Source organism: Aedes albopictus, unplaced genomic scaffold (assembly GCF_035046485.1).
Source record: "Aedes albopictus strain Foshan unplaced genomic scaffold, AalbF5 HiC_scaffold_367, whole genome shotgun sequence".
In the NCBI taxonomy this organism is placed as follows: Eukaryota; Metazoa; Arthropoda; class Insecta; order Diptera; family Culicidae; genus Aedes; species Aedes albopictus.
In genome coordinates, this window is record NW_026917163.1 from 1 (window position 1) to 23,909 (window position 23,909).

Genomic DNA, 23,909 nt, shown 5'->3' on the forward strand with positions numbered 1-23,909 from the left:
GGAACGATACTATGTCAACAATCCAAAAATTAAAGCCAAATCAGTGAAGAACCTCGAGGGGCAGTGTAACGGGGCATTTGATGAGAAACCGAAGGGAAAGGTTTAATGTAGCATAGTTGTAGGATTATTTAGTTTACCTAGATATAATGTATTGTTCAAAAGCAAATAATGCAAATTTTTATTAGAAGTTTTTTGTTTTAATTGTTTTTTAACTTCGAATCCGAAGATTGCAGGTTCGAGTCCTGTCACGGTCGCCATGTAGTAACGGTATTACATGTGAATACTTCGATGGTTCGGTTAAGAACGAATGTTTACTCCAACAAATCTTACTTGCTAAGTTACATGGATTTTTGGATCGATCAGATATGTATCGATCCGCACTTACAAATTCTAAGCATCTAGAGGGAGAAAGATAGAGTTGCGCTGTGCCAGGCAGTTAATAGCAACCATATGGGTAAAGTAAAATAGAATGCATAATGCTGAGTGTTACATTGCAGTTCGTTCGCATTTGTGTTCTCACGCCACATGTTGGCTTATGAAATGTAAATTGACCTGAGTGGGATTCGGGTCTGTCACCTCGATTGGTTACGACATGTTTTAGGTTTCAGTAAATGATTTAGGTTGCAGTTTTATGAACTGTATGAAACAAGGGTGGTCCGCTTTGGGAAACGAAAAATATTGATTACAAACAGATGTAGGCACAGCACAAGACTGTCTTAATAAAATGTTTACCTAAATGGATTTCAAGGTTGCAAGGAAGTTAAAGCACGGCGAGTGGCTTAGAGATTGAAGGGAGATTCTGTAGGTAGGGAAGGTCTCAGGAAAGGTCTCAGATGCATTATAAGGGGTCCAATGACGGATTTTGGAGGCATTTCATGAAGATTCAGAGAATTTCCAGCAGATTTCGGAGACTTTACATAATCGTTTGTGGAGATTTCAGAGGTTCTTATGCGCGTTGCAGCAAGCATTTTATTCCCCCATGGTACAACAACTGAATCAACTAGAATTCAGTTGGCCAGCTCTATTGGTAGACATCTTCCAATTGAGTTATGGACTTGTGCGAGGCTTTCCACGATGTACTCTTCAGATTGTTGGATAGCTGAGTAGAATTCCCAATTAGATTATTTAAGATCTTTGACCCTCCTTGCGTATCAGAGTAATTTTAAACCCAACTGTACACTACGTCAGCCAGCTGATCCCAACCTCTAGCGTGCGCAGCTTTTTGTTTTTTCTCACTCACTCTCGTAAACAAACACGAGAGAGATAAAAATAAAAGAGGGGGCATTTTGCCCCCTCTTTTATCCCGCCCTTTCTTGCGTTTATCGAAGAGAATGAGCGAGAAGAAGAAAGAAGCTGCTCACGCGGCTTTAGGACAGAAGGTCGAAGGACAAATGGTCGAAGGACAAAAGGTCGAAGGACAAAAGGTCGAATGGACAAAAGGTCGAATGGACAAAAGGTCGAATGGACAAAAGGTCGAATGGACAAAAGGTCGAATAGACAAAAGGTCGAATGGACAAAAGGTCGAATGGACAAAAGGTCGAATGGACAAAAGGTCGAATGGACAAAAGGTCGAATGGACAAAAGGTCGAATGGACAAAAGGTCGAAGGGACAAAAGGTCGAATGGACAAAAGGTCGAATGGGACAAAAGGTCGAATGGTTCATGATGTTGCTAATTGAGAGAAACATTATGGTGCTTTTATAGTAATCATATGTATTTCAGCCACTAACATTTCTATAGGAAATTTTCCCTTCTTTTGTTTATAGGCTATTCTTTCAAGTTGTGTTGATGTAGTATTTAATGGCAATTTAGTTTGATGTTTTGTTCAGTTATTTTTCCTTCTTAAATTTATAGGCTGTTCTTTTAAGTTTTGTTACTGAATTAATTATCGACTATTTAGGTACTTATAATTCAATCAGAAATTTTGCCTTCTTCAATTCAATAGCTGTTCTTCCTATCTCTACTGCAGAAAAAATACTACTTGTGATAAGTGATCATCCGGGATGATTCATCCCCTCTTGGATTTATAGGTAATTCCGACGAATTACACTGTATAAGTATAAATAATTTCTTCGAATTTCGACTGCTGATGATTATGTTGGGAGGTATGGCGTTCAGTCTTTGCAAGAATAACTCAAAAACGGATTCTTAAGCTTTCATAAATTATTCCTCTAAAGATTGAAAGCCATACCTCCCAACCCGTGAACCGTATAGTACATTTTTTCATTATCGGATTTTGGAGGCATTCCAAAGAGCTTCAGAGCATTTTTCGGCGGATTTCACAAACGTTACGGAGGCGTTATATGGCGTTTTCAGGGGTTTCGGAGGGCCTGAGGTGCGTTACATGGGGTTTCTAGGGGTGTTAGGGGGATTTTGGAGGCATTCCAAAGAGCTTCAGAGCATTTTTCGGCGGATTTCAGAAACGTTACGAAGGCGTTACATGCCGTTTTCTGGGGTTTCGGAGGGTCTGAGGTGCGTTACATGGGGTTTCCGGGGGTTTAAGGGGGATTTTGGAGGCATTCCAAAGAGCTTCAGAGAATTTTCGGTGGATTTCACAAACGTTACGGAAGCGTTACATAGCGTTTTCAGGGGTTTCGGAAGGTCTGAGGTGCGTTACATGGGGTTTCCGGGGGTTTAAGGGGGATTTTGGAGGCATTCCAAAGAGCTTCAGAGCATTTTCGGTGGATTCCAGAAACGTTACGCAGGCGTTACATGCCGTTTTCTGGGGTTTCTGAGGGTCTGAGGTGCGTTACATGGGGTTTTTGGGGGTATTAGGGGGATTTTGGAGGCATTCCAAAGAGCTTCAGAGAATTTTCGGCGGATTTCACAAACGTTACGGAGGCGTTATATGGCGTTTTCAGAGGTTTCGGAAGGTCTGAGGGGATTTTGGAGGCATTCCAAAGAGCTTCAAAGCATTTTCGGCGGATTTCACTTTCATGAATAACATTACTTTATATCCTTCTATTGGCTTCTATTTTCTCTCATTCTAGGCATCTATTTCGGATTGCAATGCGGTAGTAAATAGCTGCATATAAGCTTATTGTCGTTTTTCTGTCAAATACTGACCACTTTATCATGTCTTCCAAATTGTCTACTGTCAATTATACCTTTTGTTTTATTCGACCTTTTGTCCATTCGACCTTCTGTCCCATTCGACCTTTTGTCCATTCGACCTTTTGTCCCTTCGACCTTTTGTCCATTCGACCTTTTGTCCATTCGACCTTTTGTCCATTCGACCTTTTGTCCATTCGACCTTTTGTCCATTCGACCTTTTGTCCATTCGACCTTTTGTCCATTCGACCTTTTGTCCATTCGACCTTTTGTCCATTCGACCTTTTGTCCTTCGACCTTTTGTCCTTCGACCTTATGTCTTTCGACCTTTTGTCATAGATTCGCTCACGCTAGTGATCCCAACGTTATGCATTAAGAAGCCCAAACTCTTTTTTTTCTATCGCTAGACCCCCTTCCCTTTCGAAGATAATGTGCTTATGGTATGACATCGATATTACTTCAGAAACATGCCAAAACTAGACCGATAAGTCCAAAACATCCTGACAAATGGAGTTTTCAAACGTAGGCTTACCACCAACATTACAAATGACGATGTTCTTGAAAAATAAAACGTAACAGATACTCACCTCTGGTGTTTATATTAGTACTTCTCCAAACGGTGTGATCTGAATTTGCGTCACCCCAGAAGGGGACATTGCGTTGATGGCTGCATTCGCTCGGGATTTACACCGAGGTCACTATGATCCCTTTACATCCTCTAGGGTAAGGTACCTTCATCCTGACTGCTACGGTGTTATTTTTTATAATTCTGAAATTGGAAAGTTTGAATATGAGAGCGTTTATGCGATCGTTTATGAGCTTGAGTTCCCACCAAAAGAATGCTCGGATAAAAAAATGCGTGCAAAAATTACGAGAACGTTATTACTGGAATAAATCGACTCTGAAAATCCCCCCTCCACAATAACTTTTTTATTTTTCGAAGATGTGAGCTTCGGGGCAATTAAAGAGCAAGTAATGACGCATATTTGTTCTGAACATTGCATGTTGCTAGGTCTTTTCATTCAAATGTTGTGGGAAATTTTGAATAAAAAAACAACGATGTCTTGAAATGCTTATATCTCATGTAGTTGATTCGATAAAAAAGCTCTTTGAGCTGGAGCTTCGAACTAAAAGGTCACATATAAAGCCAAACTTGGAGCAAAAATTACGAGAATGTTATTTTTTTAAATTGGAATAAGGCCGTTACAAATATTTATTTAACTTTTTGTCCCACCACTATTTGACAAATCTTTATTGCACCAAAAAAGCTAGCCATGAAAATGTTTGATACTTCTCAGATCATTTTGACAGACCACAAACATGCACGAATAAGACGGATCATATACTCTACTTTATTGATCTTGTTGCCGTCCTTTTCATGATCATGTTACATCTATCAAAATGACATGCGAGTTGTCAGTCATTTTTAGGTTAGGTTAGTTGGTGCAATAAAGAATTTTAAAGATATAGTCTGTAACCTAATTGCTTGGCCTATAGCAGGCCATAGCTAGTGACTTAAGCGCCACCTTCAATAGAAGGGCCACTATCACTGTTTAAAGCCGGCCGAATCTCCGCAAAATCACTTAAACTCACATTCCGAGACCAAACAAACTAAACCAAATCAGAAAACCGAAACTAAGAAACTAAGGCCAAATGTACCTGAAGATGATTGAAATATGTAATCATACAAAAAAAAAATGATTAAATTCAGGTAATTAAAAGAAAATAAAAAAAAATAATATTGGGGTCTCCAGTTAGCTTAGTGGTTAAGGCTATAGATCGCCAATCTGGAGACGGCGGGTTCGACCCCGATCCGGTCGGGGAAATCTTCTCGACTCCCTAGTCATATAGTGTATCATTGTCCTTGCCTCACAATGTACAAATTTATGCAATGGCAGGTAAAAAAAGCCCTTCAATCAATAACTGTGAAAGTGCTCAAAGAACACTAAGTTGGAGAGAGGCCAGCCCAGTTTCAATGGGAACGTAGAGCCACAAAGCAGAAGAGCAAAAAACTACTTAATTCCAAAACGCTCCCTAAAGAAAATAAAGAAAAACTAAAGAAAATTCATGTTCAATTATATAAAAAAACGAAAGAGTGTTGGAGCAAATACTAGAGAATCATATACCTTATTGCGTGAGTTTGTTGTTAACAGTGATTGTCAGTGCTGAAAATTTCATTTCGTCATATCTAAGTTCAACCACCTGCTGCTCATTTTAGAAGCTGAACCTGAGAATATGGTATAAGAAAAACTTGTTCGACTAGACCAGTTCTGCAAGAAAGTCACGAAATAACCTCTATTTTTCGATTATTTGAAGTAAATGTCACGGACTACATTTGAAAAATGCCAAATGATATTCACCGTGAATATCATTGGCATTTTTCGAAGGTAGTCCGTGACATATACCTAAAATATTCTAAAAATTAATGGGTTTTCCGTGACTTGCTTGCAGAACTGGTCTAGCCGCACAAGTTTTTCATATACTATATAACCAGAGAACATACGAACATGCTCGGTCAAAATTGCTCGAAAATCTTGTGTAAAGAAAAAAAAACAAGCTCAGTAGCGACATCGACGGTGACTTTCCCACCTCACAACTCGTTTCCGGCCGTGGCCCGTAGCGTAGTGGCTACACGTTCACTGCATACGTGGATGGTCATGGGTTCGATCCCAGCCCCGGCACTTGCATTTTCGTCAGTTGCCCTTTCCCCCGAGAGCAGCTGACACCTGACCCTCTTCTAAGCATATGCTCTAACGGACCCGGGAACTTGGTTATCGGCTAACGGCAACTCATAATGGACCCCCAATCGGACTGGAGAAGGAACAAGAGCCACACATCAACATCCTCGTGCTCATCAATTCTACTCATGGACAGGGTAGAAAAGTGACAGCAACGCAAAGGCATCCAGCTCGATATAGTACAATATAAATAGAATACATTTAGGCGCTGTACAAAGTGTAAGTGCAGCCGCTAATTGGAATCGCTCACGCAGTGCCCTAGTGGACAAAAGAGCTATAAATTAGGTTAAGTGATTGAAGAATAAAAAAAAACTCGTTTCGACGCCATGATGGCGCTTCTGAAGAAATAATACACTAGCACACCCTTGAATTTTCCTACTCGGAGACTGAGCTGAATTTGCTCAAATAGCAAGATGGTTATGATTATTTCACTAATTCAACAACTTAATTTGGGCTACCCAATAATAATTAGTTTCACTACTTTCAATTATAAATGAGTTGAACAACAATACAATTATTGTTTCCCTAGTAAATTCAACACACTCACTCGGTTGAACTATATTGGTGTGCACACTTAGCAACACTAGCGCCAAAAGATAAAACAACGGCGAAGTTGCACCCCGATTCGAAATGTGACAGCGCCGCGTGTTGGCCACATTCCCAGTTATTTCAAAATAACCGTTGCAGTGCTTTACACAACTGCACCTAATGAGCTTGGACGTCTGTTCTCTGTGCTATATTCTCAATTTTAGCTTCTAAAATGAGCAGTAGGTGATTGAATTTAGATATGATGAAATGAATTTTTCAGGACTAATGATTTTTTTTATTCATTCTTAATCACTTAACCTAATTTACAGCTATTTGTCCACTTGGGCACTACGTGAGCGATTCCAATTGGACGCTGCACTTACACTTTTTGTACAGCGCCTACATGTATTCTATTCTAAGTCAACTATATCGAACTGGTGCCTTGTGCTGCTTCAACTTTTCTACCCTGTCCACGGTAGAATGATGAGCACGATGATGCTGGTGGTTGGCTGCTGTTCCCTTTCCAGTCCGATTGGGGGTCGTCCATTATGAGTTGCGGTTCGCCGATATCCAAATTCCGGGTCCATTAGAGCTATATGCTCCGAAGAGGGTCAGGTGCCAGCTGCTCTCGGGGGGAAGAGCAACTGGCGAAAAATTGCAAGTGCCGGGGCTGGGTTCGAACCCATGACCATCCGCTTATGAAGCGAACGTGTGGACCACTGCGCCACGGGCCCCGACTGGACTGGTGATTGTTGTGAAGATTTTCTGCCGGAAAGATGATTTTGAACGAGTTTACTGCACCTAGTCCAGCGCCAATTCCCGGCACCAGTGCTGAACTTTCAGCAAAATCAAATGGGGCATCACTTCGGCACCCATCTTTGTGCTGACGAAGTGCTTTCGCCTGCGTGTGATATTAATTGTTTTTTGCACTTGTGCGGCTTCAGTGTGAAAGTTTAGCTAATTGACGGTGGAACCCGTTGCGGAAATGTTGCGGGAGATGAATACCCACGGAAGTGCGTTTGCAAAATATGCGGCAACTAAAATATCACTTTTGGTTTTGCTGTGAGGTGCTGGAAATTGACGCGGGTGTCCAAGGAGTTCGAAACCCTAGATGAACGTTATCGAAACAAAATTATGATCAGTTTCACACGCCATCAGGAATGCCAACTTACAGAAGTTTCTGAATCAATCAATTTATCCCTCTAGATTCCGATTCAAATAACGCCATGATGGACGGAATCAAGACTGGTAAAAACTTTTTTTGCAATTAGGGAAAGTTCTTTTAGAAAATCCCCTGGGGATGATGGAATCCCCAAAGAATTTTACTTGAAGGCCTTCGATATCATCCACCCACAACTTAATTTGATTATCAATGAACCTTTAAGAAGAAACATTCCTGATGAATTTGATGAAGTAGTCATAGTGTTGTGTTAAAAGAAATCGAATGACCAAACCTTGAAAGGATATAGGACAATAAATTTTCTTGCATTATGATTGTGTACAAACTTTTTCAAGAATTCTTAAGCAGCGCTTGGAAAACGTAATGGTCGAAAATCATCTTCTTACTGTTAGTCAAAAGTGTTCACACTCTGACCGTACTATTATTGAAGCAATCTCGTATATCTGGAAAACTGATTTTGTCTGACCTAGATCATGCATTTGATCGAGTTAGTAAGAACTTTGTAATGGTTGTGATGCGGAACTTCCATGTGATTATGCCCGCTTCAAGCTCTCGCCTGCTCTCTTCCCCAAATTCCCAATCCAACGCTCCGTTCGACAAGGAGATCCTATGAGTATGCATCTGTTTGTCCTATACCTCCATCCCCTCCTGGAAAAGTTACGCACCATCTGTAATTATCCCATGGACCAAATAGTGGCGTACGCAGACGATACATCAATCGTTATAACGGAATGCTCAATCACTAAACCTCATCAAGCAAGCTTCAGGATCTCTTCTGAAATTCGACAAATAGTTTGCTGTGAACATCGGGACTCACAGTGGCGTAAAAGATACTGTTTAGCCACAAGTATGCGAATAAGTAAAAAATCTAGGAGTCACATTCTTCAACTCTCAAAGGTAAATGATTGATTTCAACTGGGGCGAAGTCATAAGAAAAAAGTATCGGTTGATGTGGTTATTCAAACCAAGGAACCTTACATTGAAGCAAAATGTTGTAGTTCTATATACTTTTATAACATCGGAGCTATGGTTCCTAGCATCCAGTAATAAATATTCCAAATCATGCGGTTGCACGTCTTACATCGCTCATTGGAACCTTTATCTGGAAACGATACTCATTCAGGATCTATTGAGCAGCTCACCCTCCCAAATAACATGGGTTGTCTCAACGTGGATCTTCCGATGCACAAATGCAAAGCTCTACTGATCACCAGGTTCATTAAAGAACTACAACACACACCTCTTTCAATAACCACCTTCAGAACCCACCAAACGTGACTGCTATTCCAGCCCTTTACAAATGCTTGCAAATAGTTGTCAAGATGCTTGCCTACGTCCCTAGGACTCTCCAAGAAAATCCCACGACTGCAGCTATTCTCAACTATTATCGTGGGAAACTAAAAGTTCCAAAGGTTGTTGAAGAGAAACCTGGAAGGAACTGGATAAGAGTTTGGAAAAACACCAGAAGCAAAGGACGAACATCAATGGAACAATCGTTGTATTATCTGCTGGTGAACGGAAAAATTCCACATACTGCACTCCTTTATCGGCAGATCCGTGCAGACAGCCCAATGTGTCAGCAATGCCCCAACATCGAAGAGGACATACAGAAAAAAATCACATGTTACCGTGAACGACTGCCTTATGGAGACATCTTCATCCACGGCTGGAAACAACCCTCGGTAAGAGGATAACGTTCAACGATTTTTGTATACCAGAACTAGAAAACGTTTCCAGAAGAGCGTTGAATTTTGTTTTAAACTTTGCCTAAATGTACATTGTGTGTTCGTCTAGTTAAATAAAGTTCCAATAAACGTGTTAAAAAAGTCGTCTGATGAACACTTAAATCGTAAACTTTTTCATTTTCCAAATAAATCATTTACATTTTTACCAGTAGCTCTTGCTTGAGGTCTTGTTTATGCAGTATGGATATAGAGCTTCTATGCATGCAGGAAAAATCGTGATGTGAATTACTGCACGAATTTATACTGGCCTGCTTACTCTCACACGAAATTTGACGTTTGAGCGATGTCGGCATAAATTCGTGCAGTGGGCCAATGCCATTTATCGTTGAGAAAATATGAATTATGTATTTAGAAAGTGACCCATCTTGCCTCGCCCTTTCTTTCGCGGCGCAAAATCGGTCACTTTTTAAAACAGCTTGTTCAAAATCTTGTTTGATTTTTTTTGCTTTTTATCGACTTTTAGCATAGCTAATTACTGACTAGCCCCGTTGGTTTGACATCGTCTAATTTGAACACTTTTTAATTTGACCCCCGCTAATCTGCACAACGTTCAAACTAAAAAAATTGCTCAAACGTCATTCTGCTCATGGAACAGGATGAAACGGAATTCAGAATAAAAAACAGCAAATAAGGTTACCAGAAATGTGTTTTCTGAAGACTATAGAAGTTCAAATTAAAAATGAACCCCGTTGGTTTGTATGAAATTAAAATTTGAGCCTGAAAAATTGAAATTTTTGCTACTTAAAGCAACACAAAATAATGAGCAACTTAAGTTTCCTGTTATTTTTTTCGGTGTCCAGCCATTTGGCCGAATGCCGTTTGGCCGAGCGCCATTTGGCCGAATACCATCAGGCCGAATGGGTCTTTTGGCCGAATGCAATTTGGCCGAATTAAAATCAATAGAATTTAGAAGAATTGTTGTCATTAGGATCATCAGATATTTTCCTCCTTTTAATCATAGGCTATTCTTTCTAATTTTACCATTTAGAGCTTGGTTGATGCTGAAACTTTTGCTGTTCCTTCAATAATTCATAATTTATTTTCGGCCAAATGGCATTCAACCAAACAGCGTTCGGCCAAATGGCCCCTTTGGTCAAACGGCGTTCGGCCAAATGGCAATAGGCCCAATGGAATTCGGTCATATGACCCGGAACCCAATTTTTCACTGATTTGATCATAAAAATACTACAAGTCCGTGGTTTTGCTAATACTCCACACAATCTAGATAAACTTTGTTTTTTCTAGAAATGTGAACACGAGGTAACAGCTCGTCAGAATTGCTCTGCCAATTTTACTATAACGGAAGTTTAAATTACAGTCAGGATTCGTTTTACATGGTGCCACCCACTTTACGCCCACCACAATTTATATGTTGTCTTTCCGACAATAATTCCAAAGGAATTCCGTTCATTTTTGATATGTAAAAACTTTACGATATGATGCAACTACACACAAAAAATAGCTTAAATGGATGTAAGGCAGCCGAAAAATCGCGGTGGGCGTAAAGCACCACCCACCGTGTATAACAAATCCCGATGTATGTATTATGAAAGCATGGTTTTGTTAGCCCTTCAGGATGCGCGCTGTTGTAAAAAGTACAACACTAGCAAAAAAAACCTCGCTCGTCGTATACAGCGCGAGCGCGGTGCAGTTTCAGTTGCTTGATGGTGCGCGTTCTGAAAGATTAATCTCCGGAAATTGAGTATTGTGAAATAATATTGATGTATTATCTTGATTTTTTTTTTCAAATAAATGTATTTAATCATTTATTTAAGAATCTACCTACGATTCACCCAATTTTGACTTATAAACAAGTTTGAAAAACATCTACATCGAATTTTTGATTTAAAAACTTTGTTTAAATTCGTTCACCTAGAATTGCAAAACTCACCTCAGACTACCGCTTTAATGTCTTTGTCCCAGTTTGAGTTACTCCATTAATAGTGTTTTTATTTGCATCTCAAGATCATCTCCTACCTCCTCACCAAACCCTTTGAGCGGCTAACACTACTTTCGAAACCCTCCATTCATCAAAATGCACCGGGTCGCTTGAAAGGCCATTGAAAAATACTCCCCGAGGGGAGGTGACCCAATTTTGCGATCCAAAGAAAACAGAGAAAATTTGCTCTTATTAAATGAGAAAAGTGCTCAGCTACAGTGGAAAACCTTGTAATAACAGATCCACTTAGCTACCCATTAAAATGCAACAAACTCATTTCCATCATTCCTTCGCCAGTCACACTGATGCTGCTGGCGCCCGACGCTGTTCCTCCGCTCACCAAGTTGGCAGTGTACCTATACCGACTTCTTCTGTTCGGTGCCATTACATCATACAATTCAGGCGAACTGAATAAACATACCGACCGACCAACCTGCTCGCTCGTTCCGCTCCACTCTAACCAATTGGGAAAACAAAATTCCCCTCGCTGCGGCACCCCAGCCCGCAACACCTGAGTGCGCCAAGCCAGAATTCTGCCGAAGTCCGGCGACTAGCCAGCAGCAGCGAAGAGATGTACCGTGAAGGATTCACAGATGAAATTTTTAAATTAATAACCAACCGGAGAAAGAGAGGGTGGTTCATTTCTTTTCATCGGATCATGATGAATAGCTCTGCACGGTGTCTACCTGTGCAATGCATGCTTATATGTTTAGGAATGTAGATTGCACCTGAAAACGTACTGGATCATTGACGATGATGGGTGAAGTTAGATGAGCGATGGAGCAGCACGGTACATTTTATAAGCAAGTAAGAAATACCTTTGTATGCATGAGCTGCACACTTGCCATCAGCGCGTGAATAGTTTGCGATTTATGCACAATTTCGCTCATCAGTTTGAAGTGCATGCTTGTTTCCTCAATTACATGTAATTGGTTGTCCTTGGCGAGCGAGATCAAGGTAAATGAAAAGCGTTTCAAATCGCAGAATATGTTGTGTTACTTGGTCACCCGGAAGCGGTCACGTCCTGTACTGAGTACACGCACCATCAAAAATGCACGCTTGTGATACACTGCGTGAGCGAGTTTTCACTGATGATGATCGAAGACGCGACTAATCGAGGGTTAAGTCGAATGCAAGTACGTTAAAACCGCTCAGCACTAAAATGTGTAAGACCTACTCGTAAGTGCATAATTTCCAGACGACTCAAAAAATGTGCAACAGTTACACATTCACAAAATAAAATCCTGCGTTCGCAAAATCGTGAAATTCGCAATAATTTTTGTACGGAAATCTACTAGTTTACTAGTGATTTTGGTAAACAAAAAAATTTCGACATTTCGCATCTACAAGAGCGCACGAGGACGAGCTGATTTTGTGAATGTGAAATTGTTACACATTTTTGGTATGGTCTGGAAATTATGCTTTTATGACACTTATGGTCCTCAGGTATCAGGTATCAGTAGGTCGGCTCCAGAGGCACGTTATGGTCTTACACATTTTAGTGCTGGTAGCCAATAAAGAAATAGGGTGAAAGAAATTGTCATCCCTGTGCCAGGGAAGGATTCTTAGTGAACAGTTGACACTATGGACTACCAGCAAGTAGGATGTTGGTGTATTGTTAAGGACAGACTTGTTAGAATCCCAATATGGCCACCAAAATGGCCAATTTTTTCACCTACTCACGACTTTGAGGGCACAAATCTCTTCGTAAACAAAACCAGCGCACCTGAGCTTCTCATTTTAAGCTTATTGCAAGTTAGCAAGGTGGAGCGGATCTGGTTGGTTAGAACACTTGACTACCACGCCGAGGACCTGGGATCGAATCCCACTCCCAATAAACTCGCAAAATGTGAGTTCTTCCTTCGGAAGGGAAGTGAAACGTGGGTCCCGAGATGAACTAGCCCAGGGCTAAAAATCTCGTTAATACAGATAAAAAAAAAGTGAGCAAGAACAGAATAATAAAATGCACTGTTGTTATAAGCTTGCTTCTTGAGATTTGTGCGTCTGAAGCTCTGATGTACTTCTGTTGCGGGATTACAAGACGTTTGTCCTTAAGAGGTTGAAGATAGGGACTAGTGGTTCATATGATGAGGCAAAGAGGAAATGTTACTGAACATTTTAAGCGAACTTTTTGAAGTTCCCAAAGAAAGTTTCCCATAAAATACGAAATGTGTAAATGCGGTCTCTGAATCCACATTTCCATCACGACTAAACGGACGAATTTACGTTTTAGAAGATCTATTGCTTTTCATTTAGAGGCTTTAGGACAGAAGCTTGAACGACAAATGGTCGAAGGACAAAAGGTCGAAGGGAGAAAAGGTCGAATGGGACAAAAATTGTAGTAGACCAAGCTACCAGCTGGTGTGTCTCACTTATAAGAAGAAAAAAAATGATGAGTCTTTGTTGTTGCTCATTGAGAGATTATTATATGTGATGCTGTTATAGAAATCATACGCATTTCAGCTTCTAATATTTTCGTGGGAAATTTTTCCTTCTTTTGTTTATAGGCTATTATTTCAAGTTGTGTTAATGTAGTATTTGATGGCAGTTTAATTTGATTTTTTGGTTAGAAATTTTTCCTTCTTCAATTTATAGGCTATAGGACAAAAGGATCTTATGTCTTTCGACCTTTTGTCATAGATTCCATTTAGAAACATAACGTTTGGGTGATGTTCTGATCTGATTTGGTATCTTGCGCAACTATTGATAACTGGCTCAGAATTGCTGCCGTGTGCAGCATAGTTGTCCCATGTTACTTTTTGACGATTTTGATTTTTTATCATCAAGAGGTCTATTTTTACTTATACTTTCGGAATATTTTTTTGGTTAGTATACATTGTTCAGAAACTCCATTAAAACAACATCAAGTCAATTTGTCCCATGTTCAATTTTGAAACCATAAGCTGTCCCATGTTCATTTATTTTTTCTCAAAACCTATCCCATGTTCAATTTACACGCATAAAAAGCTATCCAAGCATCTCTGAGGAAATCCTGAATATTTTCCGGAAATCCTGATATTATGTGTAAAATACAACATGGGACAGCTTATCCTGCAAAAATCGACATGGGACAGCTTATGATGAAAATTACAACATGGGACAGTCTATACCGAGAAAATCCCGAAAATTACTACATTTATCGGCATTACAGTCCCACCAGAGTTTTTTTTAAAGCCATAGTAAATTGAATGTTGATGGAACTTTTTGTTCATACTTCAATGATAAATACCAGTTCTAACGCTATGCTGATAGATTCACTCTGTGTTTTTATTACACTTGTCCGTAGAGAAGGAAACAAGGCTGATACTTAAAACGCGTATTTCTCAGTTTTCTGTTTTGGAACATGGGACAACTATGCTGCACACGGCAGAATGGTACAGGAAGTGTTGGTACTAAAAAAAGTGACAAATTCACATGGTTTTGATTCGGCGGATCCGATGATTCGAAATTCACTACACTCTACCCGAATAGCATTGGCTCCTGGTATAAAATTAGTATTAGCATTAAACAAGTCGCACAAATTCGTAGGTGCTACAGTCCCAGATCGCTGTTGAGAGAATTGCCTCCTTTCCGTCTGTTACCAAAGCACAGAGATTTGGGGCTAATCACTGACTCTAAGACAATATTTACGCAATCCTCCAACGGTCGAGAGCTGTCCTGCCGACGTCCTTGCGACAGCTGAGGGATGGGGAAGGAAGATTAGTTGAACACCTAAGAAAGGTAGGTATGCAGATGCCTCTACGTCAGTGGTCTAGGTGTCACGTGAATTTGGGTGTTTTTAGTGGAAGCGTTGAGTCCAAAGGATACGTTCGGTCAAAGTTTATGCACCGCAACGATGTACAGGAACGGACTCACCAAATTATATTATCGTCGCACCACCAAATCGAAGTCGTCACTTGAAGCACATGCGAAGTTGCGGCATCGAAGTAAATTTGAATCTCTTTAAGAGTTACAATTTGCACTAATCCAAATTAAGTTGCGACATTTCTAAGTAGGTTAAAAATCAATTTACGCATCGCCGGTCACTTCAGATTTCAGTTAAAAGCTAGGCGAAAAGCATAATACAAATTCCAGTACTCTCGAGACGAAATTGTTGACTTCCATTTGCGTGTCCCGGACATTCAGCAGCAATATTACTAAAAACTATAGGAAAATCACGCGAAAATGTAGTAGAACCCCGATGGGAATATGATGAACTGTCATAACAATCGCAAATAACAATCGCAAACAACATAACAATCGCAAATCGCAAACGTGTGGCTTCGTGGTCGTACGGCTAGTGTCACCAAGCATTTAGTCGCATCGTGCTAGGAGCGCGGGTTCGATTCCCGCCGCAGCTGTCAGGAAAAGTTTTCGGCTGTGCCACTGGGCGTTGCATGCTAGTCCGTTGTCTAGTGTCGTGCTTCCTTCAAAGAGCGAATAGCTCACTGGAAGTACTAAACGTGTCCGTGTCTTCATCAAATTATCCGTATATCAATTCAAAAGCACTTTACGACAAAATCATAACCGAGGCCATATTGAAAACAACGCGGAGCAAAAAAAAAAAAAATACGTGACCGTGACAGAAGAATGCAGCGGCTCGCGCGCACAGCCCAGTACGAATTGGGTTCTGGTTAAAGAAAACCATTTAAAAACGAATAGTAGCACTACCGCTCCCCCAAACCAAGGCGATTTTGAACTGCGACAGCGATTTTTCAGGCGAAGGTACTTCGAAGCCGCACCTCGCATTTTCATAAGTACAAATTACAAAAATCCTATAAATCGAATCGCGCTGAAAGTTTGATCGATTAATTTCGTCCAGTGAGTGATCAATTGTTCAAAATTTCAGCGCAAAGCGGTGTTTGGTTTTTTCTAGTAGTATTTTTGAAAATGCGCTGTATGGCTAAAATGTTTACACACCTGTCGCTGACGATTTTTTTCACTTCAAAATATTGATCAAAATCGTTTTTTCGACTTTTTCAGTAAAGTAGCCCTGTTGGCGATAGCCCTACCTTGTATTGATTAACCCTGCATCCTTCACCGTCTAACGTCATTCAGTGTATACTTGTGAGGGAGATGTTGGGAAGACTGACGTTTAGATATAGCAGTCAAAACACTATTGAACTAGAAACCTATTGATACACGTGAATTAAACTAAAATTTGATTATTTTGAATTCCTAAAACTACTATTTGTGCTTAAAATTAATCGTTGTTCTTATTCTACGTAAGTAAAACTGTATTACACAATCACGAACATGTACTTAATACTAAATTGTTAAAACTAGGTAATCAACGAGCACAAACGTAGAGCTGCTGTACGGTGAATTTATTTACAATTAATGGACTAAAATCTGTAAGTAAAAACTGACTGCACACTTGAACTTATGCTAAAATAAAACCTATTTACAGCTTAAAGCTAATCCTACAGTAAAAGTGGAGTGCTAAATAGAAGTCCGAAAGTTTTTGAGTCGTAAAATTCACCTGTCAGCCAACAAATCTTTAAGAGATTTTAACACAACCTGTTTGAGGTTATTCGATTTTTGACCACTCGATCTGCGAAAAGGAGCAATGTCAAACACTGCTGGACGTCGTGCTAACTGCACAGTGCGAATGCTTACGGAGGAGGAATCCATGCAAGATGTCAATTGCCCTGCCTGCAATCGGCCAGACGTTGCCGATCGTATGATGGTGCAGTGTGACTCATGTGATTTGTGGTATCACTTCACATGTGTGGGAGTGGATGAGTCGGTGAAGGATCGTAGTTTCCGCTGCGGACGCTGCTCACGTCTATCGTCTAGAGCATCTTCACGTACAGGACAATCATCTTCTACTGCTGGCATCCGTGAAATGATTGAGCTCGAATTACAGCGTATTGAAGAAGAAAAGCAGATGCAAGACCGATTGATCCGTGAAGTAGAGGAGCACGAAAAGTCTTTACGTGAACGGGCAATGCAGGAAGAGTTGGAGATGAAGCGAAAAGCGAACCAAGAAAAGTGGCAACGAGAGAGGGAGTACATAAGCAAGAAGTACAATATACTGCAGTCTGCAACGGAGGTAGGAGATAGTGTGAGCCGGAAGAGTCTACGTAGTAACCGAAGCACCAGTAGCACGGTACGTCGATGGTTAGAAACCCAGATCAATGCGGCCGCGGTAGAAGTTACAACGAGTGTCATCACCCCAGTGACTACCGTGTCGTATACTGGAACGATCCCGAAACGCACCACTGCACCGGATAGTGTTGCCAGTAGCAAACTAGTCACATCAGCTCCGACAACCAATATTGCAGAACAGGCACATATTGTCCCTAGTTCCGATCAGAACTCGTTGTACAGCATAGCTGTCGGAGGAGTAGCTTCGCCAGAATGCCCTCAATCCGTCGGCGCCACTGGACAACTGGACGCCGTCTCAGTTCCAACATCGACATGTGTTCCCGAGTATCTAACAACCGAAGACGATGTGATATCTCCTCCCACAACGAAGCAATCAGCCTTATCAAAGGCATATTCGCGAATCTCGACGGCGGCATTGATGAGTCAGGCGAACTTGGAGCAACAAGTGCGGGATCTTCAACGTCAACTGGATAGCCTTCAAACTATGCGTAATCACCAGACTCAACCGAGTCGATCCAGCCAGCCATCCAATGCGTGCGACACGGGGATACACGGTAGGGTACCGTGTGAAGGTAGGTCGAAACCGTCCGTTGTCACATTTTCGACGGGTCAAGTGGATCCACCACGCTTCGGGGAACCTTTGTTCAATTCGACTCCGGCAACAATCTCTTACATCCCTAGGGTACCGAACAGTGTTTTCCTTGGCTCTTCGTGTCCGCCAGCATCAGCTAATGTTCCTCGCACCATGCATCATCCCTCCGTAACAAGTATCCCAAGTTACCCTAACCCGATCTCGTCACCATTGGTTGTGCCGAGTTTCCCACCAATCGATACGGTTTATAGTCCGACTGCCCAGCAACTTGCAGCTCGGCATGTTGTGCCGAAGGACCTTCCACAGTTCGATGGGAATCCGCTGGATTGGCCACTTTTCTTTAGTAGTTACGCCAACTCTACTCAGATGTGTGGTTACACCGATGCGGAAAACCTCATGCGGCTACAACGTTGTTTAAAGGGAAATGCTCTTAGTGCGGTCAACTACCAGTTACTGCACCCTTCCTCCGTACCCCAAGTACTAGACACCTTGCGCACATTGTATGGTCGTCCCGAACTGATTGTAAATTCTCTGCTCAACAAGGTACGATCTACGCCAGCACCTAGAGCCGATAAATTGGAAAGCGTAATCAGTTTCGGTCTCGTAGTGCAAAATCTGTGTGGCCATCTTCGGGCAATGGGTATGAATAACCATCTTTCAAATCCTACCCTCCTGCAAGAAATGGTAAGCAAGCTGCCGGCAAGTGTGAAACTTAGCTGGGCTCTGTACCAGCACCAAATTTCATCAGTAGACTTAAGTACGTTCGGGGATTTCATGTCTACCATCGTTTCTGCCGCCAGCAACGTTTCTTTCAATACTGATTTCGAACCAAAACAAGACAAGTCGAGAGTGAAAGAAAAGGGATTCTTAAACGCGCACGACGATGGAGAAACATCGAAGCGACAAACCGAATATCAACAGGATATCAATATCGGGGAAAAAACATCGGTTCACGCGAAGCCATGCCCAGTCTGTGAAAAACTGGGCCACAAGGTGAAAGAATGTTTTAAGTTCCAGAAAAGTACTATTGATGAGCGATGGAAGCTAGTGCAGCAGTTACAGCTTTGTAGGCGTTGCTTGACCACACACGGTAAGTGGCCGTGTAAAGCTCCAGCTTGTGGATTGGACGGGTGTGAGTTGAAACACCATAAGTTGCTACATTCGGAGCAACAGGAACCTTCATCAATCAACGAAAAATCATCACCAGTGACCGCTAAGATAAATCTTCATCGTCAAGGACTACGTTCAACGCTCTTCCGGATTATTCCAGTTCGCTTATACGGCAAAGACGCGACAGTCGATGTGCTAGCCTTCTTGGACGATGGCTCTTCATATACACTGGTAGAAACAGCAGTCGCAGATCAGCTAGGAGTCGGAGACGGAGAAGTACAACCGCTGTGCCTGCAGTGGACAAACAACGTTACACGCACAGAAACCAACTCAAAGGTCGTGCAGTTGAATATCTCCGGTATTTCTGGTGGTAAGCAATACGCGCTGGATGAAGTGCGAACGGTGGAGAGCCTCTGTTTGCCACCACAATCCCTTCGTTACGATGAGCTGGCACAACAGTTCCCCCATCTTCGTGGATTGCCGGTGAACAGCTACAATGGAGACGTCCCTCGCATCCTGATCGGTTTAGATAACACCAACCTAATGGTGACTCTGAAGATGAGGATGAGGAAACCTAGAGAACCAGTTGCAACGAAGACCAAGCTGGGCTGGACAGTCTACGGCAACGTGGAAGGTTTGGACGACCCGCCCGAACATAGACTGCTTCACATTTGCGAAGGACCATCCGACCATGAACTGCATAGATTGGTTGAAAATTTCTTTTCCGTTGAATGTACTGGAGTCAAAGTCGCTCCTATAGTAGAAGCAGATGACGACCGTCGGGCTCGAGAAATAATGGAGAACACAACAGTCCGTACGCCATCTGGTAGATTCGAAACGGGGCTATTGTGGCGGTACGACCATTTTGAGTTTCCTGAAAGCCGTTCAATGGCAGAGCGACGACTACGGTGTCTCGAGCGTAGGCTGTCGACGGACGCAGAGCTCAACGACAAAGTGAAGAAGCATATGGACGAGTTGGAATCAAAGGGCTATATTCGTAAAGCGACACGCCGTGAGTTGGACTCCTTCGACCCCCGAAGAACTTGGTTTCTCCCCCTAGCACTAGTTTTGAACCCAAACAAACCAGGCAAAATACGTATGGTTTGGGATGCTTCTGCAAAGGTAGAAGGAGTATCATTTAACTCGATGCTCCTAAAAGGACCTGACCTCCTCACATCGCTCCAGTCGGTTCTTCATCGCTTTCGTCAACGTCAGATTGCCGTAGTCGGAGACATCAGAGAGATGTTTTTCCAACTCCTTATCTGTCCAGAAGACCAACAATCACAATGTTTCGTCTGGCGTGACGATCCGTTGTCTCCTACCGATGTTTACATTATCAATGTTGCGACCTTTGGGTCGACATGCTCGCCATGCTCGGCCCAGTATGTAAAAAATCGCAATGCAGAAGAATGGAGGTGTCAATTCCCAGAAGCCGTCGATGCCATTATCCATAACCACTACGTGGACGATTACCTCGATAGCAAGGACACCGTGGAAGAAGCCATACAAATAGCCCTTGAGGTCAAAGAAGTTCACGCTAAAGGCAAATTCGAACTGCGTAATTGGTTATCTAATTCGGAAGAAGTTGTTCGACGAGTCGGGGAAAGCTCTAATAGCGATAACAAGAACTTTGCCATGGACAAAGTGGCAGGAGTAGAGCGAGTTCTCGGTATGCAGTGGATGCCTGCTACGGATCACTTTACATTCTCACTGTCATTGCGGGACAACGTCGAGCAGCTGCTTGTTGGGAATAAAATACCTACGAAACGAGAAGTTCTTCGAGTCGTTATGAGTATTTTCGATCCACTGGGGTTGGTAGCAGCATATGTAGTACACGGCAAATGTTTGGTGCAAGATATTTGGAGAAGCAAAGTGGATTGGGACCAGAAAATCCCGGACGAAATCTTCAAGCGCTGGTGCCAATGGACACACGCACTTCGTGGGCTGTCCGCAGTGTCAGTACCACGTTGTTATTTCCCAGGTTACAGCCTATCCAGCCTACAGAATATTGAGCTGCATGTGTTTGTGGACGCGAGTTTGGTGGCCTTCTCCTGCGTAGCATACTTTCGAGTCTTTGATCATGGTCAATTTCGCTGTGCTTTGGTATCGGCGAAGTCCAAAGTCGCCCCATTGAAGCCGTTATCCATCCCACGTTTAGAACTCCAAGCAGCTGTGATAGGGAGTCGACTAATGAAATCAATTCAAGAAAGTCACTCCTTACCAATTCAACGTCGAGTATTATGGAGCGATTCGAGCACGGTTTTGTCATGGATCCAGTCAGATCAGCGAAAGTATCGACAGTTCGTGGCGGTTAGAGTTGGCGAAATCCTTAGTCAAACAACGATCGAAGAATGGCGAAAAGTTCCAGGAAAGCTGAACGTTGCGGATGAGGCGACCAAGTGGGGCGAAGGCCCATGTTTTGATAAGCAATCTCGGTGGTTTTCTGGCCCGGAGTTTCTATACAAGGACGAGACGGAATGGCCTTCCAACAAACTACCGAAGCCGGATTCTACAGAAGAGCTGCTCGCAGTTCATGCACATCACCGGGAAGTTCCTGCGTCATTCATTGATTTCAAACGATTCTCGAAGTGGGAACGGCTTCAACGTTCGGTGGCATACACACTTCGATTCTGTGGAAAAGTTGCTGGAAAAGTTTGTCATGAACAAACAAAGGACGGCGCACATTTGACGCAGGGTGAGCTACAGGCAGCAGAGGAAGCGATATTTCGATGGATACAGGCAGAAGCATACCCGGACGAAGTTTTTGCGATCAAGAGAGAGCAACTGCGGAATTCAAATGTGACACCGAAACTAGAAAATTCTAGCCCTCTACGTAAACTATCACCGAAAATGGACTGCGCTGGAATTCTACGGATGGATGGGCGGATTGGAGCTGCACGTTTCGTGTCGTATGATACCAAATTCCCCATAATCCTTCCCAAAAATCATTATGTTACCGCTCTTATCCTGGACTGGTATCATCGACGATATGCACATGGAAACAACGAGACTGTCGTTAACGAAGTCAGACAGAAGTTTCATATCTCCAGCTTGAGGAATGCGATCCGTACTACCGCAAAGAACTGCATGTGGTGCACCGTGAACAAAGGCTCTCCTCGAGTACCTCGAATGGCATCCCTTCCGGAATGCCGCCTTGCAGCATACGTTCGACCATTCACCTTTGTTGGAGTGGATTATTGCGGCCCGTATTTCGTTCGTATTGGTAGAAGCAACGTGAAAAGATGGGTGGTTCTATTCGTGTGCCAAACAGTTCGAGCTATACATCTTGAAGTGGCTAGTAGTCTATCGACAGACTCTTGCATCTTGGCGGTTAGACGCTTCATTGCGAGAAGAGGCGCTCCGATGGAGATCTATAGCGATCAAGGCACCAACTTCCAAGGCGCAAACAAGCAACTGAAGAATGAGTTACGGAAAATCAACAGGACACTGTCAGACACTTTCACCAACCGAGATACGTTGTGGCGTTTTAACCCTCCATCGACCCCACATATGGGTGGTTCATGGGAACGGTTAATTCGTTCTGTTAAGATCGCTTTGAATACCCTATCTACTTCTAAAACTCCTAGTGAAGAAACCTTCCAAACTATACTGATCGAAGTGGAAGCGATGGTCAATTCTAGGCCATTAACCTATGTTCCCCTGGTAACTGAAAACGAAGAAGCTTTAACACCGAATCACTTCCTTATGCTGAGTTCGAGTGGAACAGTTCAACCGGCAAAACAACCTGTAGACATATCCAAAACTTTGCGCACCAACTGGGGCCATGTTCAGGAGGCCCTCGATAGGATGTGGAAAAGGTGGATACGCGAATATCTGCCAACAATCAGTCGCCGAACGAAATGGTTCAAGGAGTCTAAACCACTGCAAACCGGTGATCTAGTGATAATCGTTGATGAAGGAGTCAGAAACAGCTGGGTACGTGGTAAGGTACTTCGGACATATCCAGGAAAGGACGGAAGAGTACGTGTTGCTGATGTACAGACGAGTGGTGGAGTGTTGCAACGTGCAGCGGCTAAGTTAGCAGTCTTGGACATCGCCGGAAGTGGTACAGCTGAAGGAAGCCTCCAGCAATACGAGTCGGGGAATGTTGGCGATAGCCCTACCTTGTATTGATTAACCCTGCATCCTTCACCGTCTAACGTCATTCAGTGTATACTTGTGAGGGAGATGTTGGGAAGACTGACGTTTAGATATAGCAGTCAAAACACTATTGAACTAGAAACCTATTGATACACGTGAATTAAACTAAAATTTGATTATTTTGAATTCCTAAAACTACTATTTGTGCTTAAAATTAATCGTTGTTCTTATTCTACGTAAGTAAAACTGTATTACACAATCACGAACATGTACTTAATACTAAATTGTTAAAACTAGGTAATCAACGAGCACAAACGTAGAGCTGCTGTACGGTGAATTTATTTACAATTAATGGACTAAAATCTGTAAGTAAAAACTGACTGCACACTTGAACTTATGCTAAAATAAAACCTATTTACAGCTTAAAGCTAATCCTACAGTAAAAGTGGAGTGCTAAATAGAAGTCCGAAAGTTTTTGAGTCGTAAAATTCACCTGTCAGCCAACAAGCCCACTGTGCCTTTCGTATGCATTATGGAGTATAAGTGTCTTCGGAAGAAATGTCAAAAATATCAGAATGAACAACTTTGCAGAAGAAAGTTTTCTTCTATGACGCTTCTATAAAAAGCTAAAACTGATCTAGATCAGTTGCAACTTATCTAGATCAATTATTGAGTTACCAGATTTTTGTCAAAACTCTTACAAGACACTTCTCCAAAGACACCAAACCTCTAGGATGGATATCCAAAGCAGTAGAGGTTTTGTCTGTCCATAACTGCGTTCTGCCCCAGTGTGCGACAGTCGCGTCGGTATGAGGGAGGTGTTAATTGTACCAAAT

At 42.2% G+C, this 23,909-nt stretch overlaps 1 protein-coding gene across 3 annotated transcripts; it reads left to right on the forward strand.

The window, feature by feature from the left end:
- The first annotated feature begins 16,159 nt into the window (after positions 1-16,159).
- Positions 16,160-23,582, forward strand: LOC115269794 (uncharacterized). 3 transcript variants are annotated; one of them, XR_009995850.1, is made up of 3 exons: positions 16,160-23,309; positions 23,371-23,438; positions 23,495-23,575. XR_009995850.1 is itself a non-coding variant. In XM_062843618.1 (3 exons), the coding sequence occupies exon 3, from the start codon at positions 16,729-16,731 to the stop codon at positions 23,104-23,106; it is 6,378 nt and encodes a 2,125-aa protein (XP_062699602.1). In that variant the 5' UTR covers positions 16,160-16,384; positions 16,446-16,513; positions 16,570-16,728; the 3' UTR covers positions 23,107-23,582. The 3 variants fall into 3 exon arrangements, 2 of the variants coding, with proteins under 2 accessions (XP_062699602.1, XP_062699603.1); XM_062843618.1 differs by having other exon boundaries at positions 16,160-16,384; positions 16,446-16,513; positions 16,570-23,582; XM_062843619.1 differs by having other exon boundaries at positions 16,160-16,384; positions 16,446-23,582.
- Positions 23,583-23,909: the final 327 nt, after the last annotated feature.

What these genes read in the sequence shown, in the direction of transcription:
- LOC115269794 (XM_062843619.1), top strand. Translation starts at nt 16,729, where the DNA reads ATGTCAAACACTGCTGGACGTCGTGCTAACTGCACAGTGCGAATGCTT.